The sequence below is a fragment of the Diabrotica undecimpunctata genome, chromosome 1 (genome assembly GCF_040954645.1).
Source record: "Diabrotica undecimpunctata isolate CICGRU chromosome 1, icDiaUnde3, whole genome shotgun sequence".
NCBI lineage: Eukaryota > Metazoa > Arthropoda > Insecta > Coleoptera > Chrysomelidae > Diabrotica > Diabrotica undecimpunctata.
The window spans coordinates 112,365,106-112,387,352 of NC_092803.1; the positions used below are offsets into that span (position 1 = coordinate 112,365,106).

The 22,247-nt window shown below is 31.8% G+C and overlaps 1 protein-coding gene across 3 annotated transcripts in view; it reads left to right on the forward strand.

Moving 5' to 3' along the window:
- The window catches only part of LOC140452607 (monocarboxylate transporter 5), an 86,843-nt gene that overhangs the window by 58,734 nt on the left and 5,862 nt on the right, over positions 1-22,247 (forward strand). For 2 of the 3 annotated variants that reach the window (XM_072546924.1, XM_072546929.1), the window contains exons 2-5: positions 9,536-9,876; positions 12,205-12,385; positions 18,576-18,801; positions 18,950-19,848. In XM_072546924.1, coding sequence (XP_072403025.1) covers positions 9,547-9,876; positions 12,205-12,385; positions 18,576-18,801; positions 18,950-19,848 — 1,636 coding nt within the window. In that variant the 5' untranslated portion in view covers positions 9,536-9,546. Of the gene's footprint in view, positions 1-3,711; positions 3,918-9,535; positions 9,877-12,204; positions 12,386-18,575; positions 18,802-18,949; positions 19,849-22,247 lie in introns of those variants that run through there. The other variant, XM_072546926.1, reaches the window with a different exon arrangement.

Here is a 22,247-nt window from a genome sequence, read left to right on the forward strand (position 1 = left end):
CTGTTTAAGTATTGGTAAATGATTTTGTGACGGCAACGGCACAATTTTCTAAAAATAGCATTTCATCTTCCCAAGACTTTTTAGTGTAGACAGGTTGTAAGTAAAGCTACAACTACGAACAGTGGCGTTCCCCTTTTCGCAATTCAAAAGTGCTACAAATTTCAGATCAATTCAATAACGTTGGAAGATACTGGATTTAGAATGGTTAATGTTAAACAGTCTGTGCAATAAATATATATCCATTAGGTATCTCAATTGAATGTTAGAGAAGAATAGTGACACACATGAATCACAAATTGAAACAAAATCAAAACATATGAACTTTATATTCGAAACACTTTCTATCTAAAGAGTTCCTAGAGTAATAATTTAACAGAAATACCAATAAGGACAACGCATATAATTGTTATATTTTTATGCACGTCAAACATGAATTAGAATTCTCATATTAAGTGGCTCAGGAATTCCACTGGATTTTTTACATCATCATAATATTTTCCGGTAAAAAACATAAAGATATTATCTCTTATACTGACAAATAATTACCTGGACATTTATGTTAATTAGCATTTTTATTTCATCGCTGTATTTATTAAAATTATTTCTTTGTAATTTCACCAAAGTTATTTAGCAGAAAGCTAAATACTTTCGCAAAATCTATAGCCTTTGGATTTTAGCAGATAGGCCTTTTTTATATTTTCTAAAGTTTTAAGAAATTTTCTTCAATCAATTGTTAAATAGTTGTATCTATACATATAGCTATATATAGCATGCGAAAAGATGTATCTGTTGTACGTCCTCTAACGCTAGCCTTTGCGATTTGATATTAATCCTTGAAGTTTGAAAGGACTTCTTTGGGAGAAGAGTTCTTTAGGTAACTATATGACATTTTTTTAAATGACCCTAGAAAATGTCTTGTCACATCAGAATTTTAAGCAATTTTAGTAACGCTACATTATTTTTTAACGATTTATCTTGCAATACCAATAGTTATACAAATAAATTATTTCTCGATCAAACAGTGTACATATTATACCTTTAATTTAATCTTCTAAAGTCTTTAGAAATACTTTTTAGGATGTTATCGAACAGGAGAAGATAAGGAGTAAGGAACAGAAGATATTATGTATGATACACATCCCATAAGAGCATAATATTATTTTAGAACTATTTTTTGTGGAATGTTTTTATAAAAAATTGATATCTATCTATATAAAAGGCTTTTTACGACAATTATTCACACTGTTTTTTCCGGTAGGGTAACTATGCCATCTAGGAAAAAATCTGAACTGCCAACATCTGACATTTCAATCATATTTTATTCTTGAAACGATACGGTTGATTTATTGCGAACAATTTTGATTAATAACGTATAAATAATACCTCATAATGTCACTGGTTTATAAATTTATAAAGAAATATTTATTAAATTAATATATTTATTTAATAAACAAATAACAATTACTATTTAAATGGGAATAAGCCACAATTAAAGGTTAAAGTACATTTATTGACGTTTCAATTTCCACTTCGGAAATAGTTCTCAAAATACAAACCTTAGTAAATTGACTAATGTTTGTATTTTGAGAACGATTTCCGAAGTGGAAATTGAAAATTTATAAAATAATATTTTTTGTCTTTAATTTATTTAGAGCGTGTATAATATCACTCTTACACACTTTATAACGACATTACTTCGTTGTTCCTTTTTATGTACAGGTATCATATAATAATAGATTAAAAACTGTGATTTGCTAGTTGAGGCACCTATTTTTTTATTTTATTGTTTTTATTTTTTTCAATAACTAGACTTTCTTTGGTATTTTTACATAAACATATGATACATATAATATAAGATAGACTGATCCTTGCAATACCAGCCCATTCCCCCAGTGCAACAGGGAAAACTGACGCAAAGCAGTCCCTGCATCTCTTTCTAATTTGCCAAGTTTATCGACTACGTGACCTGTATGACCAATGAGAAAGTCACGTAGTCGATAAATCCGGCCCATTAGACAGAAATGCAGGGATTGCTTTGCGTCAGTTTCCTCAGTCGCAGTAGGGAAACGCCAGTGAATTGCAGCAGTCAGTCTATCTTGTATTATACGTCTCTGGTTATTTATATTACTAACCTAACCTAACATGTTTGTTTACAAAAAACTGTACGGAAAAATTGGCTGGCACTCTTTTGTGATGCAAAGTCCTATTGATGATTCAAATATTTTTTTAGTGTCTTGTGCTGAATGTAAAATAGTTCGTCGAATCTTAACGTATGATATACCATTGGAAAGGAGAGGGATAGTGAATATGTTGAGACAGAAAAAACATACTTGGCGGCTTTGCCAAAAGGGCAAAACATCATATCTCCGTTGTTATTGATCCAATTGGAACGTGTGATGTGTTAAATGCAAGGGGAAGATATAGCGAATATATTAAGATGGAAAAAAGCAAACGAGACGACTACTAAAAGGGCACTACACAGCATCTTCGTTATTAATGAACGTCCAGCAATATACGAGCTATCATTGGGCACTATATATAAAAATAGATTTACTGTAAGACAAATTTTGATTTATTGACTTAAATAAAACCTCTGGCTGAGCACAAAATATTCAGTTGATCGAATCCTAACATGCGACAGATCAAATAAAAGGGGAGTATATAACGAATATATTAAGATAGAAAAAACAAACAAGGCGACTATAAAAAAGCACTACACAGTATCTTCATTATTAATAAACTTATAGCACATACGAGATCGCATAGGCTATGGATAAATATAGATGATATGAAGCGGTACGTAAAATTTGGAGAGAGCATTATCATAAACTTTTTTGCCGACGGGCACTGTAACTATAGCTATTATAGGAGCTACTTTTTCCGCGTTGTCAGCGCTACGTATAACTTGATGCGCGCTACTAACGCGACCGGCCGCGCTAATAACGCTTGCCGTCGGGATAACGCAGGCCGACGGAAATGTCGTTCGTGTTGTTCGTCAACGTCACCACATTAGCGCTCGTATAGCAGGGTCCTTAGTAGTGCGCAGTTCACTCATTGCACATAGCGCGCATCAAGTTAAGCGCTGGCAACGCGGACATAGTGATATCTACCCGGTGCATCTACTCTACAGTCACGTATTATACGTATACGCCCTGTTTTCCGCAGCATTAATGCGACGGCAATCTTTCTTTAAATTAAACAAATTTTTTGTATTTTATTATATATAAAACAACGGTAATTGTATAATTACTTATAAAATTGATACAAAGCAAATATACTTTTATATTGATCAATAAATACTTTACTAAAATCGTCGATTATCACCGGTTGGTCATACTAATTTTATCTTAACTTTGTTGAATACTTTATCTTAATCCATAAATATTTTGCTTACATCTTAGTAAGGCAATAAAAACGTAAAACTAAAGAATTAGAATATAATAATATATAACAAATTATTAATAGTTACAGTGGATTAATTCTAAAATTACTACAATTGATTATATAAAATATCACTTTTATTATCGTAATTAAGTGAATAAATGACCATCGCCAACTTGGCCTTGGCAATGCAAATGGTTACAATAAGTTGCCTAAAACATGACTACAATAGCATAAAATCTCGTAATTATCGTACGTAAAAGCTGATGCAAGAAATAAAAATATTGAATATATCCATTTTTCTAAATCAATCTATTTTTAATTTATGGCGGGTATTACGTAGCGATATCACATTTGTTAATAAATTTAGTGTACGGAACGGTGCTAAACAAAATAGTTCACGAATTGATAGTATCAATAGTTTGTGATGAATTTTGTTTAACGTTTAAGTGATAATTCTAAATTGGATTACACGAGCTTCAAACACGTGCTACAAGTGAATTTATTTAAATTAACTAGCTTATTTCAAATTTAGTGTAAGTTCAAGTTTTTAAACTGTTATATATTATTTTTCATTCTATTTTTATCGCAGGTAATAATTTTTACTTAAGGCTTATAAACAGTTGTATCCTGCACGATTTAAAAACTAACGGGGGCTAATTTGGTTGTGGTTTTGTTAGTTACCCTTCTTAATACACGCTGATATTATTTTATCATTCACTTTTTGCAATAGGTGGGCACTATCAACTTAAAATAACTTCTACTTGTTAAGTCCGTATCAACACATAGTTAATCTATTAGCTAAATCATCAGCTATAATTAATACTATTATCCTGGCATTGCAGCTCCCAAAGGGTTTCGAATTTTCACCGCCTGTTTGTGGCATTCTGTTTTATCTGGTATTTAACTCTTCTAGTTTGAAGCTGTGTACCTGCGACTGTTTCTGTTTCTGGCAGACTGCGAAGTGATTTTGTTTATCACATCTGTTTTTTGAACTCAAGCTATATGCACTGTCCATAACATTATCCATATTACACAATAATATTCTATACCTATGTATCAGAATGTCGTAATTTTTAGAGATATTTATGTATTTTGGCGTTTGAGAAAATTTGTTAGTATATTTAATTATCTTGCTTTCATATTTATGTTGCGCTTATTATTTAATTGCTCAAAAAAATGGAATGATAAATAAATTAACCCTTTCTTTTCTATCCCCTGATCAGTTTATGATTGTTTCCCTTTCATTTTGTTTAGCTTTACATTTTTATCTCCAGATATTCTAGCCTTATTTGCTTTCTATTTTCTGGGCATAATACAAATTTTTACATTATATTATCCTGCCAAACAATTGAATTTAATAGAAAAAGTTGATTTCTTTGCATATATTTATTGTATACATCTTTTTTTTGTGTATATATTATTTGCTAAAGTTGTTGTGTAAATCATTTATATGAACCTTTATAATGCTACCGAAAAAAATGTTTCTTCCACTTTTTGACATTTTTGAAATTTATAGGTTGATCTATCTTAGCCGTATGCAATACTTACTGTTTTATGATCGGCAAATTCCTAGAACAGACAGGTAAAATATTTTATTGTTATTTTATCTTTCAGAAGCACTTCAATTCTTGACCGTTTTATTGTATTGTGCCTTTGTAAGTTTTAGTTAAATCAGTGGTAGCTGTATACAAGGTAAACTTTTGTGACTTCTACTGTCTAAACTAAAGCCTTGATTTCAATTTGCAATTTTTATTATATCTTGTCTCAAAATATATCATCTTGGTTTTCTTCTCGTTAAAGGATTAATGTTGCTATTGCCATTGTCATCAATGGAATAACTAAAGTTATTGGTTCTTAGTGACAAAACATCAAAGGAGCACTCCAAGTAAAAATAATAATACAGCGATGATTTTATTTCAAGACCTCCATTTTATTGTAAAATTGTTTTATTGCTTAAATCGATCGCTATAGAAATCAAATAATAATAATACAAACAATAATAATGTCTAATTCTGTTTCACTATCAAAATCCTCATTTGGTTTAATTACAATGAGTTGTATATTATAACTTTGCATAGATAGATAGGACTGTTCAACTTTTACAATACGTTGTTCTGAATTTTTCCAGCTTTCTACCGACATATTATTTAAAACAGTTTTAGTCAACTATATGACAGTGGCACTCAGGATAAGAGAACTGTTTTCCGCCCTCACCTTTACGTTGACTTAATGCCACATCTTCTGTTGAATAGGGTTAAATACACAATGGTACGGACGAAGACGTAACACTGTATGTCCCATTTGCTTTGCGAAGTTATCACATACATATTGCTTTTTAATATTAAATGTATTTCATACTTCTGGTAGTTGTTCTTTGACTATAACTATAACTAGTTTCAAAATAAATATTATTTTTTAAGAAATAGTCACGAATTTCAGTTTTAGTACTTGATCTATTTGGCGCTTTTTATAGTTGACGAGTGTGGTAGCTTGCGTTATCCATGGCTTCATGATAGTCTAAGCCAGAGTCTTTGATATTCTTCGCAGATAAGAGCAAACAGTTTGGAACCCACCCGTCTTTCGATACGGCGTGAATTATTGTTATGCGGTTTCCCTTATTTGTAGTGCTTTCGTCTGGCAGTTTTTACTAGAATCGACCCATCCTTGGCATATTGTATTTGTTTTTGAACCTATACTTCCTAAATTTAGAGAGATACTCAGTTCTCCAAGTGCTCAGTATGTATGATTCCATTACAACTGCTTTTTTGTCTATCTTAGAATACGACGGAATATGTAGGATGGCACGACTTATTTGTTTCTTCTTTCTATAACTTCAATTTAACTTTATCTAAGGTAGGAACTGTCTGATTTTCATAAAGATAATATATTGTTCTTCTTATAATATCTTATTGAGTACTGTCCAAAATCACTACGTTTTTTGCCCTGTCATTGGTTTTTTGCTTACAGTATTCTTTATAGACGATATTGGCGTTTTTGTAGGTAAACATGTGTCTTTCACAGCATCTTATTTGATTAGGCCTCCTATTAAAGTGTATTATACACATTTTTAACTATTTCTTTTGCGTCCAATGAGAAATGCTTTCGATTATGTTTAGTAGATTTCGAGCGATTATTTTTCCACGGACGAAACATATTTGTTACGAACAAACTTCACTAATATACTATACACACAGTAACAAGTACAGATTCTTAATGATTGATACTACATATTAATTTTAATTCCCTCAATAATAGCTGACTGAGTGGCCAGGAAGAAATTGAACACGTGTTTATCTATTAATAATGGTTAAAATACTACTAATTCTTTAACGGCAAGAAAGCCAAAACGATATATTTTGAGACAAGCTATACTACTTAGTATCTTCTTTTACTTTGTGGTCTTTGGTAAATATTTTTCATTTGTACTATAACTAGTGGTCTCATAAGGTAGACCGTTGCAATTTTACTTAGATTATTTTATTATATTACTATCGTTTTAATATGATTTACTACATGTATGCTGAACCAATTTAATATAACCGCCAAAACATGTTAACTACCCCAAAAAAGACAAAATGCATGGTTACAACAGCAAATCTACTAAGATGTAAATTAGAGCTGGAAGGTCAGATAATAGAACAAGTGATTGGGTTTAATATTTAGGCATCGCACTATCTTGCTACAAAAGTTCGAAACAGAAGTGGAAAAGCAAGTGAATAATCAGGGAGGGCAAAAAGAATGCTTGAAACAGCAGAGTTTAAGCTTAACCCCGATACGTTTAAAAAATCGATAGGAAGACACTATGGGACAGAGCTAGAAGTACAGATATACGACGTAGATGTAAGGTGGAGAACATCAAGAACTGGGTAAGAAATAGAAGAGTAGAATGGAACGATCATATAAACTGACTGAGAACAAATAGAGTAGTAATGATGGTAAGAGACTGTTCACCAATAGGAAGAACACTAAAACGATGGAACGACAACTTACTGGAGGCACATTGAAAAAAAGACAGAATCATGTTTACAGGAAAAAAAGAAAAAGATGACTATTTTTTTACTTTTAAGATCCGTGTGTTTCCGCCATAAAGCAGCAGGTACTAGTTGTAACTTTGGACAAAACACATTTTAATTGAAAATTTCTGTGGAATGACTCTGACTCTTGACAATATTCCGATTTGTTGCATAAGGGACCTTCAACACATTCTAAAATTCTATTATACTCGCTTGATGATTTTGAGTTCCAACGTAGAAACTGGTCCATCGTAAAAAATTTTATAAGTATTCCTTATCTATTTTAAACCAATAATGTTTTAAAATTTTCCTTTAATATTTACCACAGTTCAAGGTCATGTTATGAAATTTTGGAGACCACCAAAGAAAAGATAGTGTTCGATATACATAACACATACCTTATTATCAGTTTATTAATCTAACTCATACGAAAATAATTCCTGAACCAATAAAAAAAATCGTACTGCACTTTGATTTCTTTCAAAATAATTTATTAACTCGTAATTTATTCTTGTTTGCATAGATACATAGATTTTACATCAGAAATAAACACTTACATAGTTTTTATGTAACGTCTTACGACTATATACAGAAAAACAGTATTTAAACAAATTAAACACAATAAGACAATAATAAATATATCTAGGTACTCTAACATTAGTTAATTCATTTCTAATTTGAGAAAATTAGAAGATACCTATATAACAAAAATGAAAAGAGATTTTTTAAGAAAACAGACACGAGAAAAAATTACATGGAATAAAACAGAAAAATGTCAACTACAATTTTGGAACAATGGATCACAACGAAAAAAAAAAGAGTTAGACCTAGAAAGACATGTAATGAAGAAATACTTAAGTATTCTCGATGTATAATAGTTATCGTAGGTGATTTGGAAGAAAATGTGAAGAGGGAAAACTTGTTTGGATATGAATCTTTAAATCTTCTATGGAATAAAAGGTCCATCTTTAACTTAAATTAAATTCGTCTATTATTTTTTTTAAACAATTTGTATAATCTCTCTTAATGTATTAAACCAATTCAAAACAATTACACTTTTAACATAAATGAAGATCATTATGCGAAGGACTGTCTGCAATAATATTTGTTGTAATCCCAAGAAATCAAATTAATATATTATATCAAATACATCACTAAAGCGTTCACCAAGATCATTCATAGAAGAATATATAATAAAGTCAAATACCTATTGATTGATCGCAATGCGGTTTTCGAAAAGCACTTGGAGCTATGGAAGCATTTTTCGCTCTCCAGATGCTTATAGTTACAGCGGTGTAGAGACGGTAAAAAGGATATTTTTTGTGCTTTGTGGATTTTAAAAAAGTGTTTGATGTGTGGATATCAAAAGAGGTGTCCGACAGGGGTATGTCGAACTATTCAGATTGTACCTTAAGTAAAATCAGAATTGCCATATTAATAGTCAACGTTCGCAACGCACAGGGCACCTGAAGAAGAAGAGAGATATGAATATCATTTAGACCTCCTTACTTGCTTTCTTTATTACTGAGATCACTATGGGCCAGTTCCTGACCCATAACGCTATATATTATATTTTCGTTACAATTTCAGAATAATTCTTCAGTTAGATGAATTCATGAAGTGAGTGTTTAATATTTGTTAGTTTCACCAAGGTAATAATACTCAAAAGATGGTGTAGACTAAAAAACTAAACCAAACGCCTTGAGAACACTGTTTATATGTAAAATTATGCACTATAAATGAATTATAGAATTTATAGTAAAATTATAAATACTGTTTAATGGAATGTTGTTATTCGTTTCATTGAGAGTGGAAAGTACTAAAAAAATTAAAACGTTGCATCATTTTCACGCAGTGAAAAGCTGCAGATATTTCAGAACGCACTTTGTAGATACTCAATCTTGTATTTTTGCATTCTCTCAAATTGTTGCAGTGACGTGTTTGTCAAATAACTTGACGAACAATTGTCTCTGTAGGTACTAATTGTTCAAATCTGATCAAATATCCTTAATTAAGTTTTATCAAACAGCAAACATATTCCTTGCATAATAGACACCGTCGTGTTTACTATATACCTAGCTAACCGATAACTTTTTTGTGTCTATTCATACATTTGTTAATTATTTCCTTTTTTGCAGATATCTTCAAAATGCCTGTTGCAACTACAGAAGCTTCAGAAAAATCCAAATCTGGATATCAAAAAATATTCCCAGAAGAACCGGAAGACCCAAAAAAGTGCAAATATAACGGAGTTGATAAAAGTGAAACTGTGATAGATAACAATGAAACAGACCCCCTAAATAATGAAGTCTCTAGTCAACCAGATATAGTTATACCTCCGGATGGCGGCTGGGGATGGTTGGTAGTTCTAGCATCTTTTATGTGTAATTTAATAGTCGACGGGACCATTTTCTCTTTTGCAACATTCCTTCCAAAAATTGTTGATGAATTCCATGCTGATGCTGCAAATGTGACACTGGTAAGTAAGATCGAATTTTAGCATTTTTATTAATTTTTGGAAGCTGATTTATTAATTGTTGGCATATTTATACAAATCATATTGCATATCAGCCTACCTTGTGCAGTATTGAATGTAAAGCCTAAAGGTGAGTCCAAACTTGAACAGTTTAGCCCGAACAAACTGAGCGTGCAGCAACCAGCAGAATGAACAGTATAAACAAAAAATTGTGATGTTCATGCGAATTGCGTTCGCGTAAAATGTTCCAGTTGCTTGCCGTGTTTGGAGTATCTTTTTCTCAAAAGTTTACTAGATAAATAAAATGAACACAGACTTATCAGCAGCTTTTAGCCCCTTTTTATTATTTGTAAAATGACCAAAAAGAAGAAAAAAGGACATAATCAGTGGGTATAATACGAACATTGTATCTAAACAATTCATCCACTTGAACAATTTCACTAGAATAAAATGTGAAGATTTTGAGGAAGTAATAAATTTAATTGGACCTATGATTGAAAGGAAGAGCACAAAATTACGAAGAGCTATATCGATTAAAGATCGTTTGGCCTTAACATTGAGATTTTTAGCTTGTGATGATTCTTTTACCAGTTTTTGAACGATGATGGCGATTAAATATTTATTAAATTTAAACATTTTTTTCGGTTAAACTTCATATTCAAAGAACTAATTCCAAATAATAAATTTTTAACACAAAATTATATACGAAAGAAAACACGAATCCCTCGAGCAGCCCGATTATGCTATTTTACCGTCAACTGATTGATCTCACGAACAATAACATCCTTTGAGCAAATCTGATTTACCGACGGCCCCATCGCCCAATGCCTATTTTGGCATTGTTTTCACGAAATTTGCTATAACTCCAGTTCTAACAATCGGATCAAAGTTAACCAAATGCCATTTTGTTAATTTTTTTAAAAAGAATAATTTCGGTAAAATTAAATATCTCTAGCAGTTTAGGAAATACACTCATTTAAACAATTAAATTATCAATAACAAATTATCTGACGGGTTTTCAGCCTGGTACCCGCGAAAAATCGAATCTAGGCACCAAAAATCATAAAAAGACGTCAAGGTACCCAGGGGACATCAAAGTGCTTATGCAACCCCCCTGGCTCCGAGGTTTACCGTGATCTGGACTTATTTTTTTCTGACATATCGTGTGCAATTGTGACAGATAGAAATCCTACACTTGTTTTACATTCTTCAAGAATATAAAAAAGTTCATAAGTTTTTCATTATATTCTTTTCGTATATATACTCTTCTTTGTCATCTCTTAAAATGATCATTAATTTAGAAAGCGTATATATTGTTATATTATAATATATTAATTATTTATTCTTAAACTTCTAAGATGTGACCCAAGTTAGTCTTCTTTATCATACTACATGCGCTTGACCATTTTTTTTTTCTCTTTTGCCTCTGTGTTTATTTTATTGCGTTAAGCCGAGATCGGTGCACGGTACTTTGCCCATGCCTCGCCATGGTTATTATAATTTCCCATAATTCGCTATCTCTTTGGAGCATTGCGTATACAACACTTTTCTCCATGTATCATGTATTCATTGGGCACGATGCTGTTACACCCCGTCTGTTCTTCTCGGAGTACCGGAGACACTAATCCTTCAATTTCTAATTAAACTGAGCCGTTACCGTGCTTCGGAGTGTACCCAAAGCCGTCGCGTCGGTTCCGGCTACATAAATAATCGTTAACACTAAAACGTTAGCCAGAAGATTACAAAAATGATGAAAAAGATGTATAACAAGCCAATTGGCTTCAGTTCGACGGGTTATAAGAACAAACGGTTCCGAAAGGTTGCATGAATTGAATTGTATTATTCGGTCAACATTGTATTATGCACATATTCTAGAACTTGTTTTATTTTCTTTCCTGCAGATTTTAAATCCTTCATTGATGGAGTGGACTGGGAAGAAACTTATGTCATAGTTCTTGAATAACTTTCTACTAACAGTTTCACTTCAATATTTCAATACTACTACTAATTGCAACTAGGTAATTTTTTTCTCTATCGTTGGTTGGAGTTGTCACTTACATACCCTCTTAATATTTGCTGCAGAATGTTTTTGTTGTTTCAACACCACAGTTTTTCTTAACCTTCCTTGATTTATATTTAGGACAAATTGATATTAGAAGATGGCGGAAATTAATGACTTTTGATTATGACCATTTCCTTTTCAATTCATTTTTTTCATTACCTTCGTGGTAATGAAAATATTGAATTGTTATATTGCTACTCGGCCTGTATTAAGCAGTATTACTGCACTGCTCTAATATGCTTATTCTACATACTATTTTATGGTTTTAGGTCGGATCATTGATGTCTGGATTTTATCTAATAGCTGGGCCGTTTGTAAGTGCTATTGCGAATAGATATGGATTCCGAAGCGTAGTGATATTTGGCAGTCTTAGTAGTGCTGCTGCATTTGCCCTCTGCTACTTTGCTACCAGTGTTACTTATCTTTGTGTGTTCTACGGATTAATAGGAGGTAAGCTTCTTTATTCTAGTTCTCACTAAAATATAAACAACAAGTTCAGTTAATGTTTAGGGAAGCTTATATGAGAGTAAAAATAAAACAAGTAATAAACGGATTAACCGGACTTAGACAACATAAATCTATATTGACATAATATATAATCAATATTTAATATAAAATGTCATTTGCAACTCGAGGGAAATATGTATGAAGGTGCTACCATGTTTACGTCAAACTTTGCTTGGGAATAGATCCAGTCTGTTCAGGAGTAAGCTTGTTCAAGGCGATGTAGGATATATACCAGAAAATGTAATTTATAATTACAAAGTGAAAATCGAGTTTGTATCTTATCAGATGCATAGTATTTATTTAAAAAAAATTCACAATTTTGATTAATGCAAAATGAGGAATACATCGAAAGAAATACTTTTATAATTTCATTATTAATATTATTAATAAAATAGAAGATCAGATAACTGATCAAATCGCAAAAGAGCGAGAAGTACGACACGGATGGCTTTTATCCCCTGCTGTTAAACATTTATTTTAAATATGTCTCTAGGGAAACTCTTAAAGAGTGCAACAAAGAAATATTAATAAACAAACGTAAGCAATATATAGGCGCTGGACCTTTCCATAAAAAAACAAATTTTTGAAGATTAGTAACCATCTAATCCTAAAAGTCCAACTAATAACTAAACAATACTAGATCGAAAGAGTCAGATACATATAATAGCCGATGGGATCATTCAACAGAAATAAATCAATGAATAATTAAGTCAATATCTACATTTTGTTATGACGATGTCCATTTTTAGGAACCGAGATACAGTAAAAACTAAATACCGTCTCCTAAAATGCTACATATTCACTGTTCTACTCTTAAGGGTACGTTCATAACGGAGACCAACTCTAGAGTTAATTACAATATAACAACAGTCTGTATATGTATATATATATATATATATATATATATATATATATATATATATATATATATATATATATATTTTTAGTGGATTTTCTTGGGCTTAGGTTCATAAAAAAATTTGATTTGGTACTAAGGCATTTTCATATATTTTTTCGACTTTTCGGCAGGAAATCCATGCCTTTTTCAAGAAGTAATATTGACAAGCATGTAAAAATTTGTTACTAACAAGTAGACGTCACAATTAAAATAATATTAAAAACATAGGACATACCCACTAAGTCACTACATGTAAAAAAGATTTATTATATATATATATATATATATATATATATATATATATATATATATAATTATATAATTATAATTAATATAATAATTATATATAATATATATATATATATATATATATATATATATATTATATAATATATAATATATTAATATAATAATTATATATATAATTTATTATAAATTAAAAAATCATTTTTTTTACATGTAGTGACTTAGTGGGTATGTCCTATGTTTTTAATATTATTTTAATTGTAACGTCTACTTGTTAGTAACAAATTTTTACATGCTTGTCAATATTACTTCTTGAAAAAGGCATGGATTTCCTGCCGAAACGTCGAAAAAATATATGAAAATGCCTTAGTACCAAATCAAATTTTTTTATGAACCTAAGCCCAAGAAAATCCACTAAAAAAATATATATTAAGGTTCAAGAACTAAACTCAAACTATATATATATATATATATATATATATATATATATATATATATATATATATATATATATATATATATATATATATATATATATATATATATTATATAATATTAATAAGTATACAAACGTGTTAATAATGTAGCATAATATCTTTTTACAAGCGATTAGTAAATACATAATCATATTATGCCAAATATTTATTTACTGATAACATTTTATCTATTGCCAGTTTTATTTCATGAATTTTATTTCTGAAAAGTATATTACGGAAATTTAAATTTCAGCTTTCCAACCGAAATTGCTTGTTATCTATATTAGAATATTTGATCAATACCTTTCTTTCTATTCTTCTTTCAGTTTTTTAACTTTTTCTAAATCGTTTCATAATAATTAGTTACGTAATACTTAACCCCCCAAAACCTGACCCCCTTAAAACTTATTCAAAAATATTTTTCTTTTCAATTTGGCGATAAAATGGATTAAGATACAATATACTTCAGGCATTTTTGTTTCAAATATACCTAGGTGGTCGTAAATAGCTGTCTAAATAGTCATACGCTAGGCTTTCACAACACCATGTTTTGATTAAAAATTATGCAATAATAGAAACGAAACTAATGAACTAATGAACGTTTACAAAGAAAACTTAAAATTATGAACAAAATAAATTTATCTCAAGTGGTACAATTTAAAACAGTTAATGTGAAGTCCAACATTACATTTGATGCAAATAAAAGTTACGCATTTATGGCGTCTTGCACAACGTCTCTGTGTTTGATTTTTGATCGGCCAATGATCAAGTCTGTCATATCGAACTTCATCAAGGACATTTGAGGTTCTTTGAGGTGTAGGAGTACGAAGATTAGGTGTTGATAATATAGTGTTTACTATTTGTCGAATGAAATCTATTTAATTGATTTTTGGCTCGATATTTCTAAATAATATCCAGGAGTTCACTATCGATGCATTGAGGCAAAATCGGAATATTGGCCAATACCATTTTCGACTTCTAATGTTTATGCGATGACGACCACGCCACTGATCAAACAAATCCACCCCTCCCATGCCAGTATTGTATTCCTGAATCAAAGATGGCTGCTGAACAGCTACCCGTTGTTTATGAATATGACTGTAACGTTTACAAGTTGTTGTTTTGGTGACAAGATCATCGCTTTTATTGGTAGCCAACGTAACTTGGCTATTATCATGCCAACGTATCAAAGATATATTTTTTGACTCATCTCTAAGACCATAAGTAGATCCACGGGGCTCTTTTTTAAATCTTTTAACGGTGCATGTTCGGCATATGCTCGATTAGAGCGAATTGTTCCAGTCACATTTATATTGTACTCTTTCATGTCTTCAAGTAATAGCAAGGAATTGAAATAATTATCAAGGAAAATTTCACTTCCTTCAGGAACATATCCTAAAGCCATCCTTTTTGTAACAGAACTGCCTAAAGGCATATTAGTATCTCTTTGGCTTTTCCCCTTATATAGTTCAAACTTAACGCAGTATCCATTAGGAGTATTTAAACACCCTATCACGAGACATAACATTTGACACAGCCGGGTTGTAGGTGTCAGTCGATTTCTCCTAATACATTCTTCGATTTGGAAGTTTCACATATCCAGAAAGCAAAAAAATAGCCAAAAATTTATAGAACTCTCCAGGAGCAATTGCAAAAGATTCATTTCCATTTTTGTACTTCGCATATTTTTGGGACTCTTTGCAAATTTGTTGAACAAATTCCAATGACCAGAAAAGCTTAAAAAAATCAATTGTGCGACCTCCTGACTCGATCATATCATTTATGATTTGAGGTCGATTTTAAATTTGATTTTTTGTTTTTAAATTCGAATCCTGTGGCAACTCTTCTACAAAATGCAAGGGTTTCCACGAACGTCTTGTTTTTTCGACTTTCAATTTTTTAGGCTTAGGTATGTTCTTTGCTGATCCTGTTCTCATTTTTGAAGTAGAGGGTTCCAAATGCAATTCCATCCTTTCACGGTCGTGTGTAATTATTTCCACCTGAGAGCACTCTGCTAGTAGAAAAGGGCCCAATAAATTCACGCTATTAGTATTCACCAAATTTTCTTCCTCTGGAACTTCATTGATATCCGTGTCTCCGTCGTTTTCAGGGGGAAACAATGTAATGTCTATTAATTGTGCACCGGAAAGTTCATCGTCACTATCGGACTCTTCCAGACACGCTATTAGCTCTTCGGTAGTGAGTGGTCTCCTAAAATAAAACAAATATAAAATTACAATGCCTAACTAAACTAATGGTCATAAAATCCTAACGTATGAATTTTCATACGCTTAATTTTTGAATACCCTCGGTAACACAAAGTGATTCTGTATACCACTAAATATAAACAGTAGTGTAATATAACCTCTAAATGAAAAAATAAACAAAGAATCTGACTAAAAACATAACAACTTATCAATATTTTTGTATAAAGACTTACCTCCTCTCCCACTTTTGACGGAATTTAGTTGTCACGTCATTTTGATTTGATTTAAAACCCATATTTTTAACTAAATACACCAAATAACCGGTAAAATATAAACACCACACGTTGTTTAATTGATATTTGACACAATAAACAAAAACCAGCGCCGTCTTTTCGCTGCAAGGTTAAACAAAAATGGTATTTTTTGCGTATGAATATTTAGACGGTAGGTTTTGAGGGGTTAATATGTTTTAACATTATATTTTTCCTGAAGGCGTAATGAAAATGCCAAACTATTTTAGCAAGATATTAGTCAACTGTAATTGTTAGAAGCATGGCTTTTCCGACTGTCAATTCGTATGGTATACTCTGGTCACTAAACTCAGTCCCAACTCTCTAGTTCATTTAGTAATTGTGTGATTTACCAACAGTTTGAAGATCTTTATTTTTTGTTACAGGTTTTTATTATACGTTTCACGGTGTTACCTTTCCTATTATTTTTTGTCTTCTTCTAGCAGGTCCTTACTATTCTTCTCAGATATCTTCATTATGTTTATTCTTATCGCACCTGGGCATCGTCTTTATTATTTCCTGTTCGTTGTAACTGAAACGTGGAGTTATCATTTATTTCGTCTTTATTTTATTGGTGCCATTCTGAACCATCGAAGATTAATCTTTTGGTAATCTCAGTGTTTTAAATTATATATGTAAATCATTTCAATTATATTCATATTATTTTCTTTTTAACAGGTTTTAACAGTGTGTTTAGATTATCTCTTTCAACCAATAGTATGAATAAGATTTTGTTTCACTGGTACCTCTACCCATTTTTTCATCTTTAAAGTTTGATCGATTGTTAATTACACTTATCTTACAGATCTTAAAAGCTGAATACGTATATTGATTTTAGTTATGGTTTAATATAATAGATTAAAATAACTGTAAGCAAATGGACTGAATATGCGAATATAGTCAAATATTCATCCTCCAGCTCAAAGACCCATTTTTAACTTTTAATTTTCATTTCTGGAAAAAATATAGGAATAACAACATTCGCAAACATATATAAGAGGTTCCTCATGACATACAAACGTCTGATAGTTACGAGTTCGGGAGATGTTATATAAAAATAAATAGTGTATTAGTCAAAATAGTCCTCGATCTAATATTAGACAATTAAACATTTTCTGTGAAGTTGTGGGTTGGTCATAATAAAGTATTTTGAAAATTTTCTAATCGCGTGTTTTTACTAGCTTCTGATTCTCTTGAGTAATATTCTTGGCAATCCGTACCAGAACTGTTTGTTTATACTGTAGAGTTTGGCCCCCACATTGCTCACCAATTAATAGGAAAATCTAAAACTTTAATTTAATTACGATAATTTTAAGGATAATTATGAATACTTTTTTTTTATTTTCTTTACAAGCTTCTGAATATGCGTTTTATTTTAAGGAGCACCCATTACTCTTTAATTCCTGGAACATCTGGAGATTTTAAGTCTTGGAAAAACGTTATTCATGGAGATGCCCTCAGACATTATGACTGCAAAACACGATTTAGAACATAAAAGTGGAGTGTGACTTAACACAAAACGCAATCTGCCAAATCACAAGGAGTGTTCCTATTATGCTGATGGTAGAAAACTCAGGAAGGACTAGGAATACGGGTTACCTAAAGCCAGAATATTAATAGCTTTGCAAATAGCCGTACAATATATCGAGCAAAAATGCTGACAATAGGTTTTTGTGCTGAAGAATGCCTGAAAATACGCTCCAATTTGTCCAAAATATCCATGTACAAAATGACATCCAAGCTGTAGTGAAAACTCTAAAGTATATAAATCTATATATCTGCTCCCCATATATCGTATCTGTAAAATCGGCAAATTGGACAGAATACTAAACAGATTTTGTAAAACTGCCGAAGACACGGTCGAACAGATTGTCTTTAACTGTAGGTCAATTGTTTACCATAAATACTTGAAACATATATCAAACTTATTTAATTTACTTTATTGTTTTTATGCATATGCTATCCACAAACTTTATATTTTTAATCATAAAATATATTAATCTCGGTTATTTTTAGGTATTGGTTTTGGTTTCATCTATGCTCCGTCTATAATCATCCTGGGATTCTATTTCGAAAGATGGAGAGGATTAGCGACAGGAATTGCTGTATGTGGATCTGGAATAGGAACATTCGTCTATGCTCCAATGACAGAAGTTTTGATCACTAACTTCGGATGGAGAGGAGCAATGTTGTGCCATGCTGCTTTGATTTTGTTATGTGCCGTATGTGGGATTTTATACAGGTGAAAAAATTTAATAAAATCCTTAATAATTAAATTAATTCCTTGTGTCATATACATGTCATATATTTGTCCAGTAAAGAACTTACATCTAGTTTACTGTAATTAACATTATAGCAATTGCACTTACTAAATATTTCTATTGTTACAGGCCCCTTAAAGCTATGAAGATAGATTCTGCCACTGAACCTCTTAACAAACCGGAACCAGAGTTCAAAGTACCCGTTGTAGCTCAACAGAAGATGGAAGCAGCAATGAGGATGATGAAACGAGGCTCAGACGCAGGATCTGTAATCGATCATCAATCATCAATTCCAAGGCTACTAGGTGTCAACAACAACTCCGTTTATCCAAGAGTGTCAGATGTCTACCACACCATCTGTGTTCCAAACGGTACCGTCACGTCCAAGCAAACACCCCATTTGGCTTGGACTAGAGAGAGAAGTAAGACTGAAGGGAAACTGCAAATATCACATCTGCACAAGTTGAAACGAATGAGATCTGTAGACAAACCATGCGAAGTTACTCGGCCGCTCTACAGAGAAGACATTTTCTTTAATCAAAGCCTAAAACGTCTACCTCAATACACTTCACAAACTTCCGTAGAATATAATTTATCGGTTACCAGAGCACCTACTAAAAACGATATCGAAGAAGAAAGAACCCATAAGTGCATGCTTTGCCCAGAAGCTTTCCGAAGAGTTCTTGCTACGATGTTAGATCTGAGTCTGTTCCAGTCACCTACATTTATAGTCTTAGCCGTAGGAGGTTTCTTTACAATGATGGGATTCTTCGTACCTTATATGTTCTTGGCCGAGAGAGCCAAAAGTGCCAATATCGAAAACGCAATATGGCTAGTTTCTTCCATTGGTATAGCCAACACTGTTGGCAGAATGTTTTATGGACTTATAACCTCACTTCCTAAGGCAGATGCTCTGATAATTACAAATATTGCGTTAACTGTAGGCGGACTGGCTACAATATTCAGTGGATTATCTTTGTCAAGAGAATTCCAATTCACTTATTGCATCATATTTGGACTTGCAACATGTAAGTATACTGAATAGATTAATCATAATAATGAAATTTTTATCATTATTTTAAACATGGAGTGGTAACTACTACAGACTTGACATGTAAATTACAAACTAATTATGCACGAAATAACTCAAATTTACTTAATAATGATTATTAATTTTAAAGTAAAACAACACTTATAATTCTAATATGTTTTAGTGGATTATTAACATTAATTTTTACCTAAACCTGAATAATTGCGATTGATTTTTTTCTCAAGGTAACTACTGCATCATAAAGGTTGAAGTATATTTCTGTTATTTTGTTCTTTGAGGCAACTGTATGGAATAATTTAGTTACATTACTTCTGTATCGCCTTTATTATTCTCAACTATGATCTTCATATTTTCCTTCTTCTTCTTATTCTTCAGCTTTTCCCTTTTCAGGAGTCGCTGTTCCTTAGTCTTCGTCACCACTTATTTTTGTCGATTGTGTTTTTTTCACCTAAACCTTTCTCTCTCATGTCCTCTGCTACTCAGTCATTCCATCTTCTCCTTAATTTTTCTCTACCTCTCCTTTCATTAAATTTTAACTGCTCTATCCTTCATCCCACATAGTTTTCATCTCTACGTCTGACATGACCAAACCATTGCAGTCTTTGTTCTTGAATCTTTTTTTGAGACTGTAGTCCTCTGTCTCTGTCCCTAATCAAGTCGTTCCTGATCATGTCCCTTCTAGTCTTACTCAACATCCACCGTAACATTTTCATTTCAGCTACTTCTTTTCCTGAATCTTCTTTACATGCCACACTTTACTGCCGTACACCAACGCAGGTTTCACCATAGTCTTGTATATCTTTCCTTTCAGGCCTTCGCCGTTTTTTTTTTTTTGTTACAAAGTACCCCGCTCACGCACTTTCAGTTAAACCAACCAACCTGTATTCTGCGAGCCATTTCTCAATCTAACATCCCATTTTGCGTTATGGAGGAGCCAACGTATTTGAATTCTCCTACTCGTCCTAGTTTTTCTCCAAACAATTCTATGTCCTAAAACATTCCTCTTCCTTTTAACCATATATACTCCGTTTTCTGCTAATCTTAAGTTCTCCCTCTTCAATAGCCCTTCTTCAACACTCTAACTTCTCCTCTAAGATTTCTTTACCCTTCTCTCCTAACACGATATCATTAGCAAAGAGCATTGAACATGGAGCTCCCTTCCTTACTTTCTGTCATTACATCCATGTCATAAGATTAAACAGGTAAGGACACGGTGAAGAGCATTGATGCAAACCAACCTTCCGTTTCAGACAAAGTATTCGTTTTAATTCTTCCTGACATAAACCCAAACTGTTTTTCTCCTATCGATGTATCTCTCATTAACCTTCACTCTACAGTTCTCTCCCATATTTTCATTGTGTGCGGCATTAACTTTATTCCTCTATAGTTCTTACAGTACTGAATGGCCCCTTTATCTTTATACAATGATACCATCTCACTTTCTCTCCGTGCATTGGGCATTCATTTTTACTGATATATCCTACTCATCATTTACCACAAAATATCGACTCCTTCCCCTCCTGGAGCCTTTCAAATCTCCACGAACCTTCCAAATCTCCACAGGTATTTCATCAGGTCCTACTTCCTTATCATTCTTCATCCTATTTAACCCCTCGACCAATTCATCTCCCGCTATCCCCGGTATTAATTTTTTGATATATTCTTAAATGAAGAGTGGAAAAAACGATGTGAACACGCTAAACGTTTCGAAAAGTTTTTATGGAGAATGAACCTATTTTAGATTTTAGATTTAGAGCGGTGGATCGCACACAAGTGTGAAAAATAAAACTGATAGTGTAACGACACATCGTCCGACCACACACTTGATGCGACCACTCACTACATGGCGTACTAAGTGCAGTACCATGCGTGCTTATTAAATAAAAATAAAATTGAATAAAATAAAATAAAATTTACTATTTTTTGATGAACCGATCATAAAACCGAATCAAATCGGATTATTGAATCAAATCGACTATCTAATCGAAAATCGATTATTGAATCGAATTGTTTTAAATCAATCATCCAATCGAAATACAATAAAATAGAATAGAATAAAATGAAATAAATTAAAATATCACTCCTTTCTTAGACGATCAGAACGCCATGATTCCCGCCCTCGGTCACTCCGGGAGTGCCACATCTCGTTTTTTATATATTTATTGGCTTTGGAATCCATTATAAAAAACAATAATAACAGTTGCCTTTTTTGTTTATTAAATTTAATAAAATTTATTGGTCATTATTAAATTCTTTTATATTTTGTAATAACATCATTTACTTTATATATAATTTCATTTAATGATATTATTTTCTTGTTTATTAAGTAAGAAAATATATAAAGAAATTGTAAAACATAAAGGAAATTAAAAAAAA